The sequence below is a fragment of the Daucus carota genome, chromosome 5 (genome assembly GCF_001625215.2).
Source record: "Daucus carota subsp. sativus chromosome 5, DH1 v3.0, whole genome shotgun sequence".
NCBI lineage: Eukaryota > Viridiplantae > Streptophyta > Magnoliopsida > Apiales > Apiaceae > Daucus > Daucus carota.
This window is the reverse complement of record NC_030385.2, coordinates 4,408,713-4,434,983: the sequence shown is the minus strand read 5'-3', so window position 1 is coordinate 4,434,983 and position 26,271 is coordinate 4,408,713. Positions and strand designations below refer to the sequence as shown.

The 26,271-nt window shown below is 31.7% G+C and overlaps 4 protein-coding genes across 4 annotated transcripts; 1 reads left to right on the top strand and 3 right to left on the bottom strand.

The window, feature by feature from the left end:
• Positions 1-898: 898 nt before the first annotated feature.
• Positions 899-3,132, bottom strand: LOC108221207 (pentatricopeptide repeat-containing protein At1g08070, chloroplastic-like). The gene has a single exon (XM_064093094.1). The coding sequence runs from the start codon at positions 2,681-2,683 to the stop codon at positions 1,736-1,738; it is 948 nt and encodes a 315-aa protein (XP_063949164.1). The 5' UTR covers positions 2,684-3,132; the 3' UTR covers positions 899-1,735.
• Positions 3,133-3,412: 280 nt separating this feature from the next.
• LOC108222297 (WRKY transcription factor 72A) lies at positions 3,413-6,435 on the bottom strand. The gene is made up of 4 exons (XM_017396217.2): positions 6,219-6,435; positions 4,698-5,261; positions 4,497-4,610; positions 3,413-4,405 (listed from the first exon to the last, which is right to left on the bottom strand). The coding sequence occupies exons 1-4, from the start codon at positions 6,342-6,344 to the stop codon at positions 3,551-3,553; spliced, it is 1,659 nt and encodes a 552-aa protein (XP_017251706.1). The 5' UTR covers positions 6,345-6,435; the 3' UTR covers positions 3,413-3,550.
• Positions 6,436-9,868: 3,433 nt separating this feature from the next.
• LOC108221206 (uncharacterized) lies at positions 9,869-11,182 on the bottom strand. Its single transcript, XM_017395101.1, has one exon. It carries the CDS (start codon positions 11,180-11,182, stop codon positions 9,869-9,871), a length of 1,314 nt encoding a protein of 437 aa, XP_017250590.1.
• An 11,616-nt stretch (positions 11,183-22,798) lies between these two features.
• Positions 22,799-23,883, top strand: LOC108222340 (uncharacterized). The gene is made up of 2 exons (XM_017396258.2): positions 22,799-23,037; positions 23,170-23,883. The coding sequence occupies exons 1-2, from the start codon at positions 22,905-22,907 to the stop codon at positions 23,763-23,765; spliced, it is 729 nt and encodes a 242-aa protein (XP_017251747.1). The 5' UTR covers positions 22,799-22,904; the 3' UTR covers positions 23,766-23,883.
• The last annotated feature ends 2,388 nt before the right edge of the window (positions 23,884-26,271 follow it).

Below are 26,271 nucleotides of genomic sequence, written 5' to 3'. Positions count from 1 at the left end.
TTTTTTTACCGACTCAACTCGAGTCGACGAGGTTCGCTATCGACTCGATCCGAATTCAAAATTGGTTATATTTTTTTATAAATTTATATTTTTAAATACGATCATTTATTTTGCTTCTTCTGTATTTTTCTAGCTGTCACTTTGACATTATGCACGTAATTTAAGGTGAATTTATTATTTTTATAATTTTTTTTAAAATAAAATATAGGTGAAAAGAAAATTTTTAAAAATAATAAACAGGATAATATTTTTTATTCACCTTAAATTACGTGCAAAAAATCAAAGTGACGTCTAAGATCGGAAGGGGAGTATATATTAATATTATTATCATCTTTTATTATTATATCTTATATGTTTTTAATTTTTTTATCTTTAAGTTTGAACTCGACTAAGCTTTGTTGGAATCATCCGGTTCATCAAAACAAGAGGAGGAAATAGTTTTGGACTGATCTCACAGTAAATAATATTATCTCAAGGATGGCAAATGCATATTGTATTGACGACAACTTCATATTGTTATTAGCAATTCATGTGCGTTGGATTGAGTATGGACTTTAGAGCCAGTCGGTCAATATATTAACTCAATATAAAATGGAAAACACAGTTGCTTGGAAAGAGCTAGGAAATCTATGATCATTGATCCATGGGTGCATCCACCAACTCCACACATTTTTGCAAGCTCTCAAAATCGACAGGTGAATAGATCCATTGCTGCTGACTTCTATTTTTATATTAGTATTGTGTTAGAAGAATTTTGGCAGCAGTGTAAGATGAATCTGGCAATTAATACTGTGATTCTACCAGAGTGATTGCATACATCATGGCATTGCTAATGACTTATAATTTTGCAAGAAAAGAACATGTACAACTCTAAAAAATACCATGGGATGCTAAGAGAAGCTTCAGGTTTTCCACCTCCTAGGCAAGACTGGTTTTGACTTAAAAGTACACACTTAAAAGGATGCTGAGCAAGCTTTTTCCGTAGAGGTAAAGCTCTGATCGGTCTAGTTTAAATTCCAGTTAAAAAATCCAGGCCAAAAATTTCACAACAAAGGAGGAAATAAGGTCAGTGGCCATCATCAATAAGAACAAAACTGATCACCCATACCGCGTGTTCATTATTTCCTCAAATACCAATTATACTTGACACTACTTAAAGAGAGAAGCATCTTCTACTTGCCTAGAAATATAGACTTGATTGACATACTAAACAACAGCATTTGTAGGAATATTTGATATCAAGCACCATTCATTTTTACAGCTCTAAGTGACAGTCAGGTTCATGTGTATGCCAAGTTGAATGCAATGCCAACCAATAGGCAGTGTTGTAGACATCATCACATTTGTTGTGAGATGTGTCACCTACTAAAAATTTGTGTACCCTGTTTTCTAGTTCTATCCAACTATATGCAGCTGTTTTGTACAATTTTTTTCCCTTCATCAAGTTTCTAACCAATGAGGCTTCTTGCCATCTACCCACACTGGCATAAATATTGGAAAGAAGAACATAGTTTCCAGAGTTCTCAGGCTCCAGCTCTACAAGCTTATTGACACAGATCTCTGCAAGTTCCACATTTATATGGAACTTGCTTGCAGCAAGTAAAGTGCCCCATATGACAGCATTCGGCTGCACTTTCATCTTACATATAAGGTCATATGCCAGTTTAAGTTTCCCAGACGGGCAAAAGAGGTCCACAATACAAGCATAGTGCTCTATCCTAGGCAATACTCCGTGTTACCCCCTCATCATTTCGAAGAAGTGAAGGCCCAACTCAAGAAGCCCTGCATGTACACAAGCTGTTAGTAATCCCAAAAATGTAATTTCATCTGGTTTAACCACAATATCTTTCATTTTCTCATAGTGAGCAATGGCATCCTCTGCAAAGCCATTTATTGCAAGCCCCATAATCATTATATTCCACGTAACAACATCTTTTTGTGGCATCTTCTCAAAGACCTTCCGAGCTTTATCAATGTTGCCACATTTTGAGTACATACCCAAAAGGGCTGATGCCACACGAAGATCCAAATCCAAACACCGACTCTCCACAAAACTTCCTATGCTCTCGCCAGCTTCCACAGAACCTAGTTGCGCACAAGCAGATAAAACACTGACAATGGTAGCATCATTAGGCTTAACCTGTTGACCCTTCATTAGTTCAAAGAGCTCTAGTGCCTCACTTGATCTCCCATTCTGAGCATAACCAGCATTCATTGCACTCCATGCAACTACATCCCTCCCAACCATCTGATTAAACACTCGCCGTGCCTCATCAACATCACCACATTTTGCAAACATTTCCAATAATGCAGTAGAAACTCTAATATTAGTACACAACTTGTTCTCATCAATAAAATTCTTAACCCTACACCCCATATCCAAATCTCCAAGTTTAGCACGTACAGAAAGTAGCATAACCACAGTATATTCGTTAGCACGACATCTCTCAATCTGCATCCTCTCAAAAATCCTAAACACCTCAGAATAATCCCCATTGTGAGCGTAACACGAAAGCATAGAATTCCAAGAAACAACAGTCTTATGTTCCATCTCATCGAAAATCAATCTTGCCTTTTCAACATCACCAGCCTTCGAATATCCAGAAATCAAACAATTATAACAAACAGAATCTTTAACAACCACCCCATTAAAAACTTGCTTAGCAGAATCAATATCACCCATTTTAGCATAAAAATCAATCAAAGCTGTCTGAACACAAACAGCTGAATCCAGCCCACATCTTATAACCAAACAATGAACCTGTTTTCCTATATTAACATCTAGCAAACAAGAGCATGATCGTAGAACAGGCGGTACAGTATAACAATCAATTAATATGTTTTTACAGCGCAGTGACTTGAACTTTTCGATGGTTTCATTATTTAAAGAAAGTTTAGAACAAGCAGATATAATGGAGTTATATAAAGATTAATTTGGTTGAGGAATTTTATCGAACAGTTGTCGAGCATAGACGATGGAATGTGGTGCAAGCAGTAGTTTCAGAGTGAACAATGGTTGAAGCTTCAGCCGATTTGTGAGGATGACAGCGTGTACTTGTTTGAACTGCTTTAGTTGTAGAGTTGAGTTAAGTAATTTTGCCACTTTACGTTCCATAGTACAACAAAATTCTGAGAACGTAAATATTAGTGGAACGTTAGTTTATATGTCTTTCTTATTTCGTTCAATTCTCTGTTCTAAAAGTTGATAATTAATCACCAATTAAATATCTGATCATTCAATTAATCATCCGATTAAGCTTCGATGAATCTGATTAATCTTCGATTAGTTCATCTTCCGTGACTTCACCGATTAAGTTCGATTCTCATTTCTTACAACACTGGTTGAACCTCGATATATTAACAGACTCGCTCGGTTATTAATTTATCGAGGCTGGATATGCAACGTTAATTTTAAATATTCATGCACAGCCTGGATCACGAGTAATATAATGTGCATGTACACTATTAGAATTTAAATAATCGTTAAACAGCTACAATTGCATCAAGTACCAAATACTGACATGGTAACCGAATCATTTAAGCTTTGCATCTACTTACTATCTCCAGGTGATGTAGAAGAGTTGCTCCTGGAGCTAGACATTGGCAATGGAGTTGATGATAGCATCAAGTTTGATTGTTGCGAGTTCGCGTACTGCATGCCAAAGCCAGAATTTTTATCTAATGTAGATGGTTGTTCTAACTTCACTTTTGGAGAAGCATTATTGTTTGTGTTCATAATTGAGGTTATAGCAACGGCTAATGCAGATTGAAAACTCGGGTCCGATGTGATTGCTTTTGTTGCAGCTTCAATAGAATGGGGTTGAAAATTTTGTTGAGTTGGAGCAACATTTGTGCCATTTTTGTTTTGCATGACAGAATGGTACATTTTCTCTTGTGGCTGCCTGCTGCCAAAGTTAAATGAACTCATAGCTTGATTATACGGAGATTGATGGCTACTATTTCCATAGCTCCAAGAAATTGGTGCAGTGTTAGATTCGAAAGTAGTAGTACTAAAATTGAGATTACTAGTAGAGGAGTTGTGATATTTTGGTGTGTAATTTGCAGGAGAAAGACGGTTGAAAAGGGAAGGAGAGGGGTTATTAGCGAGATCCAGAGTGATGGGTGGACATGAAGGGGAAGAGATGTTGGAAGAGTTGAGAGAGTAAAACGAAGAATTTGGTTTGGAGAGATAGAAGTTGAATCCATGGAGTTGTTGAGCTGCAAAAGCAGTTGCTGAAGGGCTAGGTCCTGGTTCAGAGGTGGATGAGGATGAGCCGGATAAGAGCATGACGGCTGCTGCTGAAGTGGTGGACGCCATGGCGGTGGCTGATAAAGGAAGTGGATGGCTGTGTGTTCCTTCATATGTGGAAATCAAGATGGACATGTCTTGTGAACATCTTTGCACCTTACAAAATCCAACAAATTAAGAAATTAATCATCATTACAAAATACATCAAGTTTAGTTAGTATTGAGGAAAGAATGGTGTTGGATATACCTGTTTTCTGACCGGACAAGATGGTGCAACAGTACAACGATAATATGCACGAGGACAAGGATTTCCTTTGGCGATTTTCTGCCCGTATTTTCTCCACTGGCACCCATCATTCATCTACAATAAACACATTGTTAAGCAGGCTGCATTAAAGAACACGCAGATTAAAAGACTAGAGAATTGTAGTGAATATACAGTACTAACCGTGGGGGCTTCACATCTAACCCTGACAGAAACCCTGGCTTTCTTTGCAGGGTTCTGCGGCACTGAAACTTCATCGTCGTCACCACTTGATCTCATTGTTTTGAGGCTTGTTTCAGGTGACCATGTCTCTTTAACTACGACTTCTCTTGGGCTATTATACTCCATGCTTCGATCAGGCTTCAAACAAGCTGGCTCTTGATCAAATTTGCAGTTTAGTCCAAGCTTTACTGAGCCCTCTTCTTTATCCTGTAAATTGATAACCGGAGATGCAGTCGTTTCCATTTTCTTAGGACTTGTATTTTTCTCCTTGTAGGGATCATCTCCCTTTGCCTGACCTGGAGACGACCTTCCAAGGCTGAGAAACACAAATTCGGGTTCGTTCTCTGGATCCGTAAATTTATTCTTTGGAGCCTGATCAAGCACTTGCTCATGAGCAATGTTCTGAAATTTGGTTTTGAGGGTTTGATAGTCCACGGTCATACTATCTAAGCACGCTTTAAGCCTCTCATTCTCTTGTCTCACCTTACACATTTCAGCTTTCACTGATTCCAATTGATCATCATCCTGCACACACATTCACATTACATTTATTCAGCAGTACCTATTTTATTGAAACATTAAAATCCATGTACATATATACTATTGGCCGGGATGGAGGGAGTACGTATGTATAGGGCTGTTCACGAACCGAGCCGAGCCGAGTTTTGATCGAACCGAGCCGAGCTTTAATTTTTTTTCTGACGAGCCGAGCCGGGCCGAGCTTTTTTATCGAACAAAAATTGTGTTCAAGCTCGGCTCGTTAACTAACGAGCCGAACACGAGCTTGTTCGCGAACAAATACAAGCCGAGCCGAGTCGAATCGAGTCGAGCCGAGCCAGAAAAAAAATAAGGACAAACCGCTAGTTGACTCTTAAAATAGCTAACCAAATAATTTTAATTTTTTTTAAACTTTGTTTATATCACTAAAATGTATATATGTTAACATCCATACGGTTGGATCAGTAAGAAATATTTTTTAAAATATTGAAACACTAAATTAGGATTAAACACTAGTTAGCGGTATTAGTTAACCTTCTACTTGACTGTTAAAATAGCAAACCATATAAAATTATTATTTTCCGAAATTTTGGTAACATCACTAAAATATATATATATATATATATATATATATATATATATATATATATATATATATATATATATTATATGTTGAATTCTGAGTTCAATAACATATATAAATTATAAAAAAAACTCCGAAAATATTACATTTTTTCGAGTTTTAACGAGCCGAGCGAGCTCGAGTCGAGCTCGAGCCGAGCTCGAGCCGAGCTTTTTTCGGCTCGAGCTCGTTTACTTAACGAACAATTTTTTGTGTTCGAGCTCGAGCTCGTTAACTTAACGAGCCGAGCCGAACGAGCTCTTAACGAGCCGAGCTCGAGCTTGTTCGCGAACAGCTCGGTTCGTTAAACAGCCCTGGTATGTATCATACTACGGATGATATATATATAGAAAATAGTTCACCTTAAGTAGCATAACTTCATTCTTGGAATTCTCTTCATCAGTATCATTGGACTGCTGCAGGCTCCTTTTAGCTTCAATATGATCACCTTCTTCACCATCGCCCGATCTTCTTAAAGTAGTCTCCATATGATCTTGATTTCTCCCTTTAGATATTTCTGGGTATGAATGAATGTCTTTCTTCTGCGTGTGAATTTCTCATTCGATAAAGAAATATATAGTCTACTGTCTACGTATAAGGAGGAGCTAGCCAGCAGTGGCGTATGCAGGATTTAAGTCCAGAGGGGGCTGGATTTTAGTCCCACCGGGAAAAAAATTTTTGGGTACATAATATATAATTAAATTTGACATATTATTGTTACAACTTACAAATTCACAATAACACTCTCCTAGGTGCCATATTTTGAAACCTCACTATAATGTCTTCAACATCAATTTATATTAAAGTATAAAATATTAGTCTATTACAAATGTAATATTAAAGTATAAATGTAATATTAAAGTATAATTAAATTTAACTATTAGTCTATTACAAATGTAATATTAAAGTATAAAATAAAATATAAAACTAAAATGTTATTAAAAAAGTTTGATAAAAATATTTTTTATGTATTCATTTGACTTTTTGAAAATAATTTTCATTTTTTAAAAATAAATTAGTATGTACTAAAATATTTAGAGGGGTCTAATTTTTTTTTTTTAATCTTGTACACCAAAAAAAAAAAAAAATAATTTTTTTTCAGAATCCAGGGGGGGCTATAGACCACCCTCGTCCCGTGCTAACTCCGCCACTGCTAGCCAGCAGCCAGCAGATTTGACTTTATTAAATAAGTAGCTGCATATCTGAATTTCAAACATATTATATATATCCCGTCACAAAATGACTGAATCTCTAATTAATACTCGTCAATGCTAATTTGCTGTTGGCCACAATTAATTAAGTTAACGCAAATTTAATGAATTACTTAATTTCACCGGCTCAACACTGTTACATATATATTGCAGTCGCGAATCACCGTCATTGTTTATTATGTGATAGTTTATTATTCAATTAATTTTAAATCAAAATTTTCATATTTCATATATCTTCATATGTTACGTAATGGTTCGTGTTTGTAATGAAATAGAACACGTTAGAGTTAAATTTCGAGTAGAATACGTTATAATTAAAAAGTAGCGTCTCTAATTATTTATATGTATTTTAGACAAAAGATATTCAAAATTGTATATTTATAATTAGTTATACATTTATCTATAATTTTTTTAAATATTAATATATGTTATTAATAGTAGTTTCATCTTTTTCAACTAATTATAAATTATATTTAAAAAGATATTAATATACATAAGGAGTGTTTTTAGTATATGAAACTGTTTAATAGTTATATACATGTTGTAGACTTTTAGTTTTAGAGGAGAGTACCAAACCAAAATTTTGTACGACTACAAATTATACCTATGTTGGCTTTTTATAAAATACTAGCTTATAGCCCGTGCAAGGCACGGGAGCTTTTTAATTATTTATAAATTTTTTAAATATATTTTAAATGGTGTGAAAAAATTATTTTATAATAATAAATTAAAATTATATGTATCATGCCAAAGTATTAAATTCTTTCTATTAAATTTTAAATTATTTTAAGTAAAATATGTGACGCCAACTCCTATTAGATTATATAATGTGATTTAAATATTTTTCCAAAAATTTTTATGGTTCGAGATTAAAATTGATAAACACAATTTGTTTTGAATTAAGAAGATGAATCATAAACATGCAATAACATGGTAGAATTTGTTTTGGATTAAGAAAAAGTTTTTGTATTCGTTCCTCACATAAATCGGGCTTATTAATTTAAAAATATATTAGATAAAAATAATTTTGTGACGGTGCGATTTATATGATTCTACAAATAAAATTGGTAGAAAATATTTATTTTGGATTAAAAAAATCATAAACATATGAAATACAGAATTTGTTTTGAATTCAGGAAAGGAATTATAAACATGCAAGTAGATATTAGTTGTCTTATGAAACAGATGTTATTTTTTTTCTAATCTAACGGTGTTTATTTGTTCAATATACGATCCGATGGATAAAAATAATTTTGTGACGGTGCGACTTATACGATTCCACAACTAAATTTTGTAGGAAATATTTATTTTGGATTAAAAAACCAAAAACACATGAAACACAGAATTTGTTTTGGATTCAGAAAAGGAATTATAAAACAGAACAGAATTTAATTTTATTCTAATCTAACGGTGCTTATTTTTTTTTTTTTTGGACCATAGGACCATGCGACCAAATTATCTCCCTTACGCTTATTATATATAAGTATATAATATTATATTAAAATTATGAATTCTTCTTAAATGATTTTTGGGTATTATTTTAGTAATATATTTATGATACGAACACTAATCGACTGGAAAGGTAATAGTCGAATATTTATTCACCCATGACGAATACTAAATCGATCGTAAAGTCATTAGTTGGACTAATTTAAACGTTTTAAGAACATCACATTTAAAAAAAATTAATTTATTAAAATTTGATTAGGAAAATACTCCTCAATTAGTAATTTTATTGATTTACAAAAACAAAATATGGGTGCACAAAGTTATGAAAATATTATTTTATTTATATTATAACATACAATAAATTTTTATTTTCAAAGCCCTTGCGTAGCGGGCATAAATACTAGTACTAATAGTATACACTAATCATAGTATGACACTGCATACCCTGCTGTGAAACTTGATGTGGTCTTGGCTGGTGCAACATGGTTGGAACCTGATCCGATAACTCGATGCTACACTGATGGGAATTTGGTGACCGGAGCAGCCTGGCCAGCACACCCTGAGTTTATTTCTCAGCTTATGTCGCTTCTCAATATTCGGGTGTCTTTTTAGTCGTGAATATCAAGTGTTTGCAACTTGTGATTTGTTTCTGATGAACGATTTCAAAGACGCGCAGCTTCCTGTGCGCTCAATAATGTGGTGAATTTTCATCATAGCTTAATTTAGTGTCATGTACCTTTTTTTATCTTCATTGTAAGAGCTGGTATCGCACAAGTTTAAAAGCATCAGATTATAAAAATCAAGCGATAGACGGTTTTTCTCAATTGCTTAATTCCGTCTTAATTACATAAGATCACCGTTGTTTTCAAGTATGCATTATTGGAACAACATAGAAGATGTACACTTCGAAATCACAAAACGGAATTGAATGACTGAGGAAATAAGTTTTTTAACACTCTCGATTATTCCTGTTTCGGATATTCTGGTGATGCGACAAGGGGTAATCACAGGAGGCCAGGAACTTGGAGAATCTATACCGTAAAAAATTTTGGTTTGGTACTGGTTTGATACTGAGAGCTCTATTAAACAGTTTATAATACCAAAAACACTCACGAGTTTTTTTATCTTGTATTACATCACAAGTGTTTGTAATTTGAACGGTATAAAACTCTTTAATATTGTAAGAGTAAGAGAAGTCTACATGTCACCCACTTGTAGTTATAAAAAAGAGGACCGAACCAAAATTTTGTACGACTACAAATTAAACCTATGTTGCCTTATTATAGTTGAGAGCCAGGGTCGAATCCATAACCTGGAACGATAGAGGATAAGCTCTTAGCCACTAAGCTGTCTTAATTGTCTGAGGAGGAGTGGACAGGAGGAGCTTCTAACCAATAAGCTAAATGTGTAGCTGGAGTAGAATAATTGTACTTGTACTCAGGTAAATCGTTCTCACCATCCCCCAAAAAGGTTGAATTTATACACTTAAACTGAACTAATTCACCGTCCTGTAAGGAGTAAACAAGGCAGCCGCCACTGAAAAAATGGTATACCTTGTTTGATAATAGTCCGTTACATGTCCTAATATCCTTTGTATTAACTAGTGAGACGTCGATAAACTTTGGGTTGAAAAATAAAGCATAATCCCCTAAGGTTCTTACGGGAAGCCAAACCTTGAGTGAGCGATGATACCTTCTTACAAATTGTTGGCCTGGAAGAGTAGCATCCTTTCTGACATCCGGGTTAAAACCTATTATGAGCAACTCCCCATTCAAAACAAACGAATGGACTATCCTTTTTGCAGAATTGTGAACAACAAACTCGTCGTGGAGCAAACGGTCAAAGATGAATTCTCCATTAAGGATATTATAGGAGGCTACTTGTCCATAAGGAGAAAGAATGTATAGAATTCCATCAAGGATGTGAGGAAGGGAATTCCAAGGCTTAAAATCAGGATGCATATTAAATTGTCTAGCCGTCCATTGTTTATCACCATTGCGATATGTTAAAACAGCAATTTTGTCATCTCGGTCAGCGTCTACGCAACAAAAGACACAATCTGGTGAATCGGGTCGGGTGGAAAACGTGGAAACGAAATGGAAACCATTAGGATAGTCAAAAGTAGGAAGGGTGATGATTCTTTTAGTAAAGGGAGAGAACAGAAAGGCGTATGTACGCGTCCAGAAAAACAATCTTGGTTTGGTAACAGAAAGAAAAACCCAATTGTGCTTGACAAGATGCAAATATACATCAGTAGAAGATGGAATACCTAATTGAGACCAGTCTATAAGGTGTTGTGAAGCTAGATGGCTGGGAGATGATAAAGGGTTATAGAGTCGGAATTCAGAGCTACCTGGATATTTACAACCATGCCATGGTAATGATGATGAGGATGATGATTTAGTAGTCATGGAGCGAGCCGCAGCCAACCAGTGGGTGTTAACAGCACCAAAGCGAGCCTGATCAGCAACACAGAGTCTGCTCACTATTTCCCCCAATAGATTCCGGTCAAGTTCAGCCCATGACGACGACGCTTTCACTTCATTTTCTTCTTGTTCTTCTTCAGAGAGTTGCTTCTGCTTGTGTTTTGAGGAGTAATAACGAGTAAGAATCGCAAACAAAGGAATTGAGAGTGTCAACAACCCAGACACGTTAACGCCCTTCATCCCTTACCTCTTTATTTGGTCAGGCCAGTCTGCAATTTGGGTTTATATATTTTCGGGTGATGCTAGAGACCCCAAAAAAAATTCCCAAAATTTTTTACCGAATGACGTGGCGAACACGTGGAATATTATGATTGGGTGATTAATGAATCTGCAGGGGGGTCTCATTATTATGGGAGTGAAAACAACCAATCACACTATGACACATCATTTGGGAAAAAAATTTGGGATGATTTTTTGGGGTCTCTAGCAATTTCCAATTAGGAATTTAAAAGATTGATGACAAGTAGTTTGTTGGTTTTTGATACACGATAAAACCGATGTTTTATCATTATCTGGTGGTTATCAGTATTTTTCAATAGTTGTTTTTGAAGAGTTATTATTCTAGGAGGACTCTTCTAGTAGTATCTAAGTGGAATTAGGATTTCAGCGGCTCAAGTCTTGAGTTTGAATGTCCACGTATTTCTCAATTTATTTATACTAGCCATTAACCCGTGCAAAGCACGGGCAGCTTATATAACTCGTAATTTATTAATTATGATTTGAATCTTAACACCATTTTATTAGTATTTTAGTATTAATAATTTGGATTTTAGTTAAATTATATTAACCAACAGACTATATCTTCTGACGGAAACTTAGCTTTCACAATTTATTATCTATTGATAATTATTTTTCTGATATTAATATGTGATAGTTTATTATTCAATTAATTTTAAATCAAAATTTTCATATTTCATATATATTCATATGTTACGTAATGGTTCATGTTTGTAATGAAATAGAACACGTTAGAATTAAATTTCGAGTAGAATACGTTATAATTAGCGTCTCTAATTATTTATATGTATTTTAGACAGAAGATATTCAAAATTGTATATTTAAAATTAGTTATACATTTATCTATAAAAAAATTTTTAATATTAATATATGTTATTAACAGTAGTTTCATTTTTTCAACTAATTATAAATTATATTTAAAAAGATATTAATATACATAAGGAGTGTTTTTAGTATATAAAACTGTTTAATAGCTATCTACATATTGTAGACTTTTAGTTTTAGAGAAGAGTACCAAACCAAAATTTTGTACGACTACAAATTATACATATGTTGGCTTTTTATAGTATAGTATAGATTAGTATTTTAGTATTAATGAATTAGATTTTAACCAGATTATATTTACCAACTGATTACATTTTTTGGACGACTATGAATTATACCAATATCGGTTTATTATAATATAGTATATAAATAATATATACATTATATTTAAAAGAATAATGGTGGAGTTTTTTTTATCTTGTATAACATCACAAGTGTTAGTAATTTGAACGGTATAAAACTCTTTAATATTGTAAGAGTAAGAGAAGTCTACATGTCACCCACTTGTAGTTATAAAAAAGTGACCGAACCAAAATTTTGTACGACTACAAATTAAACCAATGTTGCCTTATTATATTATAGTATAGATAGTATAGATATGGGTGAAGGAGACGAGAGAGACCCATTTCACAGTCCTCAGCTGAGTGTGTGAGGAGGGTTTAAGGAGGGTATATGGCTGTGTCTAGGGCCTTTCTTGATGTCTATAAATTGGTTTTGGGGGTTGCTAAGCTACCGAAATGGATTCTACATGACTAATCAACTTTAATGAGTTATACTCTACTAGCCTTTAACCCGTGCAAAGCACGGGCGCGTATATAATTCTTAAATTATTAATTACAATTTAAATCGTAACGTCATTTTATTAGTATTTTAGTATTAATGAATTGAATTCTAATTAAATTATATTAACCAACTGATTATATCTTCTATCGGAAATTTAGCTTTCACAATTTATTATCTATCTATAAATATTTTTCTGATATTGATATGTGACAGTTAAATATGTAATTTAAATTTTAATTCTAACAAATTGTTAATTAATTATTAACTAATCGAAGTTTTAGTATATATAAAATTATAACCGTTTTAGCGGTATATTCTATTCCCATAAAAATGACAAAATGATAAATAAAAGTGACATTTATGAGCAGGATAACAAAGAAAAAGTCTCTATTGTTTTTCCCACAATTATTCGATTGACTGAGTCTATATACAGTCCATCCCTCAATGAAATGCAGATTGGTTTTATATTTAATTTATACTAGCCTTTAACCCGTGCAAAGCACGGGCGCGTATATAATTCTTAAATTATTAATTACAATTTAAATCGTAACGTCATTTTATTAGTATTTTAGTATTAATGAATTGAATTCTAATTAAATTATATTAACCAACTGATTATATCTTCTAACGGAAATTTAGCTTTCACAATTTATTATCTATCTATAAATATTTTTCTGATATTGATATGTGACAGTTTATTATTCAATTAATTTTAAATCAAAATTTTCATATATCATATATCTTCATATGTTATGTAATGGTTCATATTTGTAATGAAATATAACATGTTACAGTTAAATTTCGAGTAGAATACGTTATAATTAAAAAGTAGCATTTTCAATTATTTATATGTATTTTAGACAAAAGATATTCAAAATTGTATATTTATAATTAGTTATACATTTATTTATAAGTATTTTTTAATATTAATATGTTATTAACAATAGTTTCACCTTTTTTCAACTAATTATAAATTATATATAAAAGATATTAATATACATCAGGAGTGTTTTTAGTATATGAAACTTGTTTAATAGATATCTACATGTTGCAGACTTTTAGTTTTAGAGGAGTGTACCAAACCAAAATTTTGTACGACTACAAATTATACCCATGTTGGCTTTTTATATGATTAGTTTAATGATTATTATTATTAAATAAAAAATTATATGATTACAAAATCCTAATAACTATAGAAGTCGTCTTTAATTATAATATCTTAATCAATTTGATAAATATTATAAAATCAGACACAATTTATTAAAATTCATAAACTAAAAACAATCTATTAAAATCCCAATCGAATACACCCCTCTTAAATTGTATTTTTTTCACTCGGATGAGTAGTATTGTTGATAAGTCGACAATTAGTCTAATTGCCTTATCATAAAATGAGTTATTCTCGGGCAAATTGTAATTGTACATGTCTTCTTTACCTATATTACAAAATCCAATTGGTAAAATCTCAAGTTTGTTGCAAAGTCATTCAAATACTCTAGGAAACTGGATTATAGTAATATCAATTATACTCTCTTGAAGTTAGAAGTCGAAAACTCATTTGAGCTCAATCGTATTCAAATAATTATTGTAAATTTTAAGTATTGATTATAAGCAAGATTTGTTCAACTTATGTTAATATTAAGACTTAATTGCAATTCGCACTCTTTTGGTTTTAACTAATTACACGTTGCACCTAAAACTTTAAGGATATATAATTTTGCAATCCTTATTTAATAAACTTGCCACAATTAACACCCTCTCCGTTATCTTTTGCTATTAACGTTAAATAATGCAAGGGCAAAATAGTCCAAAAGTATTTCAACGGCTATGTATTAGTTTATACCTATATATCATGCTTGTATGTATCTCCTTCAACATGAAAAATAACATAAAGCTCTAAAATCTTGTTAGTTCAGGCTCACTTTGCTCGATTTTACCAGCATAGATTGAAAACAACTGACAATATAATACTGGATAGGAAGTAGCCTTGTACGAGGTCCGCATGAAATTTGTGGCGTTGAGTTTTGAATCCGTGACAACAGACCCTCTGATTTTAATTGTGTATTAACAAGAGATAATTAGGTACAAAAATAGAGAATACTGAAACAGAAGATATCATTGGACAGTTTTGCCCTTGAATTATTTAACGTTAATGGCAAAAATAATGGGGACGGTGCTAATGTGACGGGTTTAATAAATAAGGGTTGCAAAATGTATATCCTTAAAGTTTTAAGTGTAATGTGCAATTAGATAAAATCAAAGGAGTGCGAATCACAATTAAGTCTAATATTAAACAATTGTATTTCATGTTCCAACTTGATTTTGATGGAAAAGATTTTATATTAATATAATAGCATAACATGCTGGTGTTTTATAATCCCAACATAAGGCAATCTTTACTCATATTTCCCTGGATGATTATAGTTTAAGTTTAAGATATGTAACTTGTTAATTCTCTTAAGTATTATGTTTTTTTGGTATGCATTTAAGCTCATAGAGCTATTTAAAAATGTTTTCGTAAAAATTAGAAATTGGTTGAAAATAATCCATACATGTTCTCAAAGTTTCGACAATTCCTACATTTGTTTCATATTTATAAGAGTTGTAAACGCTTTATTTATTTGTATGCTCATATCTATACATTCATCAGATTTTGAGTTTACTATCTCTCCAAAAGTCTATATGATTAACAACTTAAAATTAGTCTTTGTATGTATTATTATATAGATATATAGATATATGACTACTGGTGTTTAAAAACATACACAACTCACAAACTTGAAAAACCTTAATATCCTTATTTTAAAATGATCTTGATTGTTTACTCGTTACATATTATTTAATTTTAGTGAATATAGTTTGAGTTGTAAATATTTCTCTCTTTGTATTAACACTTGTTTTTGTGAATTACTAAAAGTGGGTAAGTAGAACAAAGGAGCTAGGTTGTTAGTCTCACATCGATTCAAGGGTGCAATGAGTTGAAGAAATGAGAAAATTTAAGGAGTGAAGCTCAATGAATTTATAGGTTCAAGGATCATATTACAAGGAGAAGTCAGTGACGAGACACTACAAGCTACTTTCAGTGTCTGGGTTAAAGAACTAGCGGTCGAACCTGACTAAACATATTGTACTCTATTACTGCATTTTACTATTTTGTAGCATTGTTTGGTTAACAATAATTATGAGAACTTATTTGGATGTAGAAAGATAATCATGAAGACCACAGGACTGAAAGTGATTGAAAGGCATATGTTTAGCCTATTTGTATTCAAAGAGGTACAACTCAACTCAGATAAGAAAGCTCAGTAAATAGCAAGTCATCGAAATCCGTACGAAGAACGTCAAATGATTCCAATTTATGAAGAAGAAAGCCTCAGTGCACAAATAATCTTTTGTGGCACGTCCAGGAGTTCAGAAGGTATGAAGTTTCTATACTTTATTTATTCAGATGATTCCAATTTATGAAGAAGAACTTACAAGACGAAGACTCGACGAACAAGCCACAGCTTAATTGTTTTAATGACGAGGAATATTTTATTCAGCTAGATACATATGAACCAGACAGTACATTTGTGTGTCAGCTACTTAGATTAAATATTCTACGTCAAACAAAGGTGGTAGTTCAATTGATTGACAATTCAAGACGAAGATATTAAAGTTTCAAAGAAGACAGAAGCTCTGCTAAAGAAGAAAAGTGATTAAATATTAAATAGATTATATATATTCACTTCTAATATAATTATATTAGTAGTATATTTTATTTAGTAAATTGATTCACTCTTGAATTAATTTATCTAATGAATATACTCAACTAATTTAATTAAGTGGATTATATTCTATTTATTATTTACTAAACAAATCACTTTAAAGCTTTCCACATCTAGTTAGACAAAGAAATGTTTTGTCTAGCTCCTTTAAAGACACTCCAAGACATTGAAAAGTTTTGTCCCACCTTGTTATTAAAGCACATGGTCAAGACAACTCTTTTCTTTGCCAAGTACAAGACAACCATGTCTTTCCACATGCTTTCACATGCCATAATCGAGTGGTACCAATCAAGGAAGATTCCTTGTCCTTTTGATTGATTATGTGATGTCATGATTGGTGACAACTAGCCTTGTCTTGCGTTTTGTTGTCTTTTCCTTCTTTACTCTTGTCTTACCCTCACTTGTTTTGTCATGGCGAAGCTACTAATTTGTCATACCTTGTTTATGCTTTGTCATGTCTTGCCTTTAGTTGTCTAAGCTTTAGTTGTCTTAGTAGTTCAAATGGTTTTGCCTATAAATATGGCCACCATTCTTCATTCCAAGTGTGTTCACTCATTTTGACATTTCAAAACACTTGTAAAAGCTTTCAAGTTTTGCTAAAACTTGCTATTGTTACATCCACAGTTTTACTGTGCTTTGTTACCGGTTGTTTTAATCACTAATCTAGAATATACCATGTAGAATTTATTCTACGACATTAGTGGACATTAAAACTGAACCAATTTAATTATATAACGACTTCAAACATTGTTATATTAATTAATTAAAATCTGATTAAAAAATTATATTCAAATCAGATTTATTCCGCGATTATTTTGTGACGATTGTATTCAACCCCCCCTTCTACAATCGCTTCCGGACCTAACAGTGATGAAAAGTGTAGTTGATCTTGTATCCTTGAAAAAGCAACAGAAAGTGTTCTCTAGTTGATCTTTCTAAAAAAAAAAAATAGAAGTGATACAAGATACATACATACCCATTTATAGGGTTCAATCTATCATGTAATTCTTGAGAAACAAATAACGTAAATGCACTAGGTAATTCTGTTCGTTCCATCTAGACCAGGTCCGCTAGATCGTTTAAGTTACCGTCAAGAAACCCATAACTCAATCGAAAATTCAACCAAAAATAATCGAAATACTAAATCCACTAATGACCTGGATGTCTCTAAGTATATGATACTCACTTTTTTATATATAAACTAGCATTCTTGCCAGTGCTTCACACACGGGTGACTTTTATATTTTTATATTCAAATAATTAATTGAAATTTGTTTAAATTATAAGTGTGGACCACACTTAATATACCTTGACCCATATTTTAACATTTAACTTTCAATGATTCATACTGGTGACACACTGAAGTTCAGATAAATAAAAAATTATGATCTTCATTAATTTATTTTATACTAAAATGGTGAAAACTGTTTGAAATTGTGATGAAAAAATTAACATGTTCTTAGTGCTACGCTTTAGTTGTATTTTAACAACAAAAATACGATTAACTTGCAGATTTATAAAAAATTTATTTATTACAATTGCAATAATAATAAACTTATGTATTTTGGAAAAAATAAAATATTGCATTAAAAATCAAACTGAAGCTATAAAGACAAATAATAACAATCAAACATATCCAACATCATAAGCACGGGAGGGTATATGATTCATAATTTATTAATTATAATTTAATTTTTAACACCATTTTATTAGTATTTTAGTATTAATAAATTGGATTTTAGTTAAATTATATTAACCAACTCGTTATATCTTCTAACGGAAATTTAGCTTTCACAATTTATTATCTATCTATAAATATTTTTCTATATTAATATGTGACAGTTTATTATTCAATTTAAATCAAATTTTTCATATTTCATATATCTTCATATGTTACGTAATGACTCGTGTTTGTAATGAAATAGAATACGTAAGTGTTAAATTTCGAGTAGAATACGTTATAATTAAAAAGTAGCGTCTTTAATTATTTATATGTATTTTAGACAAAAGATATTCAAAATTGTATATTTATAATTAGTTATACGTTTATCCATAAGTAATTTTTAATATTAATAGATGTTATTAACAGTAGTTTCACCTTTTTTTTAACTAATTATTATAAATTATATTTAAAAAGATATTAGTATATATAAGGAGTGTTTTTAGTATATGAAACTGTTTAATAGATATCTACTTGTAGACTTTTAGTTTTAGAGGAGAGTACCGAACCAAAATTTTGTACGACTACAAATTATACCTATGTTGGCTTTTTATAGTACTAGCTTATAACCCGTGCAAGGCACGGGAGCTTTTTAATTATTTATAAACATTTTAAATATATTTTAAATTGTGTGAAAAAATTTAATTTATAAATAATAAATTAAAATTGTATGTATCATGCCAAAGTATTAAATTCTTTTTATCAAATTTTAAACTATTTTAAGTAGAATATGTGACGCCAACTCCTATTAGATTATATTTATAAATGTATTTTATATTAGAATTATTATAATGTGATTAAAATATTTTTCTAAAAATTTTTATGTTTCGAGATTAAAATTGATAAACACAATTTGTTTTGAATGAAGAAGATGAATCATAAACATGCAATAAGATGGTAGAATTTGTTTTGGATTATAAAAAAGTTTTTGTATTCATTCCTCACATATATCGGGCTTATTAATTTTAAAATATATTAGATAAAAATAATTTTGTGACGGCATGATTTATATGATTCTACAAATAAAATTGATAGAAAATATTTATTTTCGATTAAAAAAAATCATAAGCACGTGAAATACAGAATTTGTTTTGGATTCAGAAAAGGAATTATAAACATGCAAGTAGATATCAGTTGTCTTATAAAACGGAAGTTAATTTTGTTCCAATCTAATGGTGCTTATTTGTTCAATATACGATCCGATGGATAAAAATAATTTTGTGACGGTGCGATTTATATGATTCTACAATTAAAATTTGCAGGAAATATTTATTTTGAATTAAAAAAACCAAAAACACATGAAATACAGAATTTGTTTTGGATTCAGAAAAAGAATTATAAATTCTAATCTAACGGTGCTTATTTGTTCAAATATACGATCCAACGGATGATAAGCTTTTGGATCATAGGACCATGCGACCAAATTATCTCCCTTACGCTTATTATATATAAGTATATAATAAGTATATAATAAGCCAACAACGGGAGCTTTTTAATTATTTATAAATTTTTTAAATATATTTTAAATGGTGTGAAAAAATTTAATTTATAAATAATAAATTAAAATTGTATGTATCATGCCAATGTATTAAATTCTTTCTATCAAATTTTAAATTATTTAAAGTAGAATATGTGACGCCAACTCCTATTAGATTATATTTATAAATTTATTTTATATTAGAATTATTATAATGTGATTTAAATATTTTTCTAAAACTTTTTATGGTTCGAGATTAAAATTGATAAACACAATTTGTTTTGAATTAAGAAGATGAATCATAAACATGCAATAAGATGGTAGAATTTGCTTTGGATTAAGAAAAAGTTTTTGTATTCGTTCCTCACATAAATCGGGCTTATTAATTTTGAAATATATTAGATAAAAATAATTTTGTGACGGTGCGATTTATATGATTCTACAAATAAAATTGGTAGAAAATATTTATTTTGGATTAAAAAAAATCATAAGCACGTGAAATACAAAATTTGTTTTGGATTCAAGAAAGGAATTGTAAACATGTAAGTTAATTTTGTTATAATCTAACGGTGCTTATTTGTTCAATATAGGATCCGATGGATAAAAATAATTTTTTGACGGTGTGATTTATACGATTCTATAATTAAAATTTGTAGGAAATATTTATTTTGGATTAAGAAAACCAAAAACACATGAAAGACAAAATTTGTTTTGGATTCGGAAAAAGAATTATAAACATGCAAGTAGATGTCAGTTTCCTTATAGAACAGAATTTAATTTTGTTCTAATCTAACGTGCTTATTTGTTTAATATACGATCCAACGGATGATAAGTTTTTGGACCATAGGACCATGCGACCAAATTATCTCCTTTACGCTTATTATATATAAGTATATAATAGTATAGATTGCATGGAGTGTATGAACTTATTAATACTAATAAATATACGTTCATACAAAGTTTTATCAGGATTCAACTTGAACATTTAAAGTCTCTTTATTCGGGCTTTGAGCCGCATTATTCGGTCCCCACTGCAATCGTTGAAAACATTTGATTTGCTTCCATGCAATATGCATGCATGGGTGTGCATGTTATATACTTATATGTATGCATGTATATCATTCTGTCAGTGTCAATGTTAACAAATACTCCCTCCGTCTCCTTTTATAATTAACTAATTTCTGACTAAACATTACACATTATTTATTCATTATTTCTGAAATCTGAAAATTGCATATTAAAATAGACTAAATATATTTTTTAATAGTATAATTTTTATTATTTTTCTCATTTATCTGATATATGTAAATTTCAGTCAAAATAAATTCAATTTAACTAGTCAAAAGTCAAAATGAACATGAAAAAGGGACGGAAGGAGTACTATTTAAATGATGAAAAGGCTTTTAGCTAGCTGACTTCTCCTCTCTTAAAGAAAAAAAAACAAGAAGGTTTTTAATAAGTTTTTCACTTCAATATATATCAATTTTTTGACTTAGATCATATTATAATTATATAATCTTTAACAAATATTAAAGATGTACTCACTTTACTTTCAAGTTATATGTGATCATATTCTTAAAGTAAAAAACTAATTATAAAATTTAGACAAAATTGGGTTAATTCGATAAAGAGTTCTAACACTGAAACTGAAAATATAGAATATGTTTGGCTGTCCTTTTCTATAAAAAGAAAGAATTGTTTCGAGACAAAGTTACGTTTATATTTGATATTACATATTTAACAGGTGTTTCATAAATTTTTTATAGAATAATAAATCATTTATTTTCAGTAAAATACCCTTTTAAATATTTTTTAAAAGATAAATGATTATATTTTTAAAATAAAATAAGTAATATAGATTTATTTTATTTTTTTGCCAGAAAACCAATTAATTAGAATAAAATACAGTCGGGACAAACCCTCAACTGTTAAAAAACATACTAAAAACAATTAGCTGTTAACACATAGAATTTAAAAATTCTTAAAGTTAAAAATAAATTTATAAAGATAGATTTATTATTTAAAACGACACGTACATTGAACATACTCTTTCTGGAAAAACGAAATTGTATATTTACGAATGTGTGAATCGCGGTATTAGAATAATTTGGTGTGGTCAACTTTTCCTGTATACCTATAGAACAAGTAAGCTTAGAAATATATACCACAGTAGATTTTAAGTTTGATTTTTATACACTACTGGTGGACTTTAAGTAGTGCAACTTGAGCCTAGAAAAGGATACATAAACACTCATCAATGTGACATTTTCTTGTTTCCATAGCAAGTGGTCATTAGTTTGGCAGTTTGAGTAAAATGAAGAATACAACAATGTATTTTTCGAAGATTCAGCTGAAAGTATCTGTTCTAATACTTCTCGGGAAGAGTCAGAGTTGAACTGAGTGTCCCGAGACAACAGAGAATAAACCCATGGGCTATCCAATCGTGCTCCGCCGGTTCATCTATTAAACTTGGAAACCAAGTGCAAACCCGAGCGCTTAAATAGATAAAATTTGCATGATTTGAATTCTGTACTGCAGTTCACGAACCTGTCACTTGATGCAAAAAGAGTATATAATGGAGATCATAAACTTGGGAGGACAAAGGCTAATTATATTGGGAATTTGAAACTTTACGAAATTACGGACATTTTTGAAAGTATTTCTAGTCTGAATCTCCAGTAGTCCATAATCTTCATTGATTCTGTTGAAGGATTGAGGATATGCCTTTCTTCTTCTGCATATCTTCTGTTAACTTCATAAAATATTTTTAGTCGATAGCCGACATTGTTAATTTGAGGTCAAAGAAAAGCAAAGGGTACATGGAAAGTTGGTTCATTTAGCTGCAGGTACTCTTCTCCCTCCAAGGCTTAAGTTAGGAATAATAATGCATCAGCTTGCAAGAAAAGCTAGCTTTTAAGCCCTACCTAGCTGGTTTATCATTGATTCTAATCATCTCATCATGATAATCTTGTATATATACACACTAAGAAATGTAAACAGCAATATCATCCGTAACAAACCAACATCCACAAAATTAACTTGGACCAGAACTGCTGTTTGTAATTTTCTCAGAGATATAAATTTATTTCGCTAATGGCAACTACTAGCGTCATGAAGGGCGGTGCTGGCAAGAAATGCTCCACCACCGCTATGCTAGAAGAGCTCGTGCCTCCTTCGGGTTGGAGTCAGGACTCAGATTCTCATTATCTTGTCCTTGATCTGCCAGGTATTGAAATTATGCCCTGTTTGTTTTAAAGAAGCAGAAGCTGGCTTCTGTTTTTCTTGACCCGTTTTTTACGAAGTATTAATATTTCCTCTTTTCCTATGTTTTACATGTTGCCTAATTATGCTAATTAAGGTTTCAAGAAGGAAGAAGTGAGACTTCAAGTGAATAACCGGGGAGAGATCATCACGAGCGGTGAAAGGCAAACAGTCGGAGACAGACTGATTATCCGTTTCTCGCAAACCTTTAAAATACCAGAAAATTCAATTACTGAGAAGATCACTGGGAAGTTTGAAGGTGAGGTATTGTACGTAACAGTCCCAAAGCTAAAAAAGGACAAGGACATTGCCAAAATAAACAACACTGTGAAGCTACGAAAGAAGCCAAAAACTGAAGACAACATCGCCCAACCATGCAACGTCTCACAGCCAAAAAACGACAACGACGACATCACACAAACAAGCAACATCCCAAAGCCAAAAAATGAAGACAACATCACTAAATCAAGCCACATTGAAGGCAATGTGAGCAACAAGAATCATTGTAAGATTGCTGAAAAGGTGACTTTCGACGGTAAAGGTATTATAACAGAGGATTGGAATCTGACAGAGGAGAGCGGTATGGTGTTACAAAGCGTGGTAAAAAATCTGAAGGAGAACAAGGGGATTCTTATAACAGCCGTCTTGGCATTCTCACTGGGAGTGCTGGTGTCTCGTAAATTTTCGAAATAATTTGAAACAAGGCATTGTCTCGGTCCTTTGTATAGTTTGATATAATGAAATATCAAATTGTAACAACTTATAACAATCAAAATCTTCAGCTCATAATGAAATATTATTTACATGTGTACATTTTCCCTTGAAGTTGTTTGAAATTTGCTTATATAAAACGGGTTGTCTATCATGTGCCCTCGGGTTAAGCTATTTATGATAGTCTCTTTTTCTGCTAAAATCAGAATCAACGTACATGATTCGCGAAACATACAATAAGAACAACATGAATATCAATTATATATATACAAGTTTTAGAATGTAATGGTATTTGTATCAACTACATTAGTCTGTTAGCTAACAGTAAGCGATTGGAAGTGATTTTCGACCAAAGATGTTTACAACATCTACGCTGCAATGGAATTTTATAACAGAGAGCTCCTGATTTCGAACATTTTACATGTTTCTACAGCCTAGTCAAGGTCTATGTTCGACTCTTCGAGCATGTATACTCTAAAACATGGAAACAGAATACAGATTAGCACTTAAATATAATGAATCTGACTGGATAAAAACCATAAAATGTTCTATACCAGTCTGAAAGCCCTAGGTTGAAACCAGGACAGTATAGTATGAGCTTTTTGCTGGAAAACCTTCAAGAATTTACCACATTTAACCAAGTTTTATATTTTGGCACATACAACTTGGGTTAGAAATGTCGGAAATAATAATTTTGCTAATTAAAACCATTGTAAAACCGCAATGTCAATGGATTAGATATTTTTACTAAAAAAACTACTTAGAAGGATTTTAGTATTCGGTATTTTGTGGCACCAGTTAGTCCAAAAGTAAATTTTCCAAACTAATTTCAAGCAACAATGAAAATTTTCGGATTTCACATTCGAGTACAAGAAACAAGAAATACAGATATGCTTGCCTTCATCCTCACATTCTTGTACATTTTTGCTTCGGATTGCCCCTGTTTAACTCCACAGCATGTTTTCACATGTAATACCTTTTTTCGATGACCGAAACGTTAACAGGGTTGAAGAAAAGCAAGGAATACATAGAAACTTGAGAGATTTGGCTGCATGAACCCTCCTTCTATATGTGAATGTGATCAATATCCGAAACCAAAGTTTGGAATAATAGTATTATCTGCAACCTCGTGTATTTATAGACATTCACATAATTAACTTTAACCAGGATTCCAGAACTGTTGCATTCAATTTTTCTGACATATAATTAGTTCTGGCAATGACAAATACTAGGGACACGAAGAGCTGTACTGGTAAGAAAAGCTCATCTACTGTTATGCTAGAAGAGTTTGTACCTCCCTCGAATTGGAGTGAGGACTCGGATTCTCACCGTCTTGTCCTTCATCTTCCTGGTAATTAAATTATGAAAATTCCTTCGCGACATGTTTATATTAAGCCAAACTGTGTGCATGTTTGGTTATTGACACTTCTGGCTTCTTTCGATAAGAAGCTAACTTCTACTTTTGTTGATCCGTTTGTGTAAAAAGCTAGAAGTACTTATAAGAAGCTGTTAATGCTAGCTTTTGTTTCAGGATTTCTACTTTCCAAGACAGTTTAATCATTTATAAGTCTTAATTTACTTTGACTTCTAGTCCACCTCTTTACTTTAAGAAGCACATTTTTTAAGTTTATCCAAATGCCCCTGTATTTTAAGACCATGTTTGTTTGAAAGGATCCGGGATAACTAATCTCCTAAATTATTGTTAAGAATAGACTAATAGTCATTTTATAAATGTTAACTAATGTAAGGTTTCAAGAAAGAAGAAGTGAAGCTTCAAGTAAACAACCGGGGCGAGATAATCACCAGCGGAGAAAGACAGGCAGGTGGAGCCAAACTGGTAACGCGTTTTCTGAAAATTTTTAAGATTCCAGGGGATTCAGTTAGTGAAAAGATCACTGGAAAGTTTCAGGGTGAGATTTTATACGTGACGGTCCCAAAGCGAAAAAGTATAGTGCAGAATCTGAAAGAGAACCAGGGGATTGTTATAACGGCTGTGGTGGCATTTTCACTCGGGGCATTGGCGTGCCATAAGCTTTCGAAATGATTTATGATGATTTGGGATTGTTTTATTCAATTTGTTCGGAAATGACTTTTTCTTATTGATAAAGTTTGGAAATGACTTATAAGCTGATTTGCGATGCCCTTCTGGACCTAAGGCGTTCTGGACTTCTTGTTCATTAAAAAGATAATTAATTATCCTTATGCAGCACACCAGAAGAATAATCTAAAAGCACCGGACGAGCTTTAGTATTTCTAATTGATCTTTCAAATAATGATTCAAACTAAATTTTCAAAATGACACTACCATTTTACTCGAAACTTAAAAGTGAGAAGGATCATGAAAAATCAACAACTAAATACATACCGGATCCAACAACCCACCACAAGTCAACCCAAAAGTGCTAGCAAATTGATACACATTAGTTATTTGTTTGTGCTTATAAAAGCCCAAATACTCTTTAACTAATCTATGTGGGATGTTAGAGTT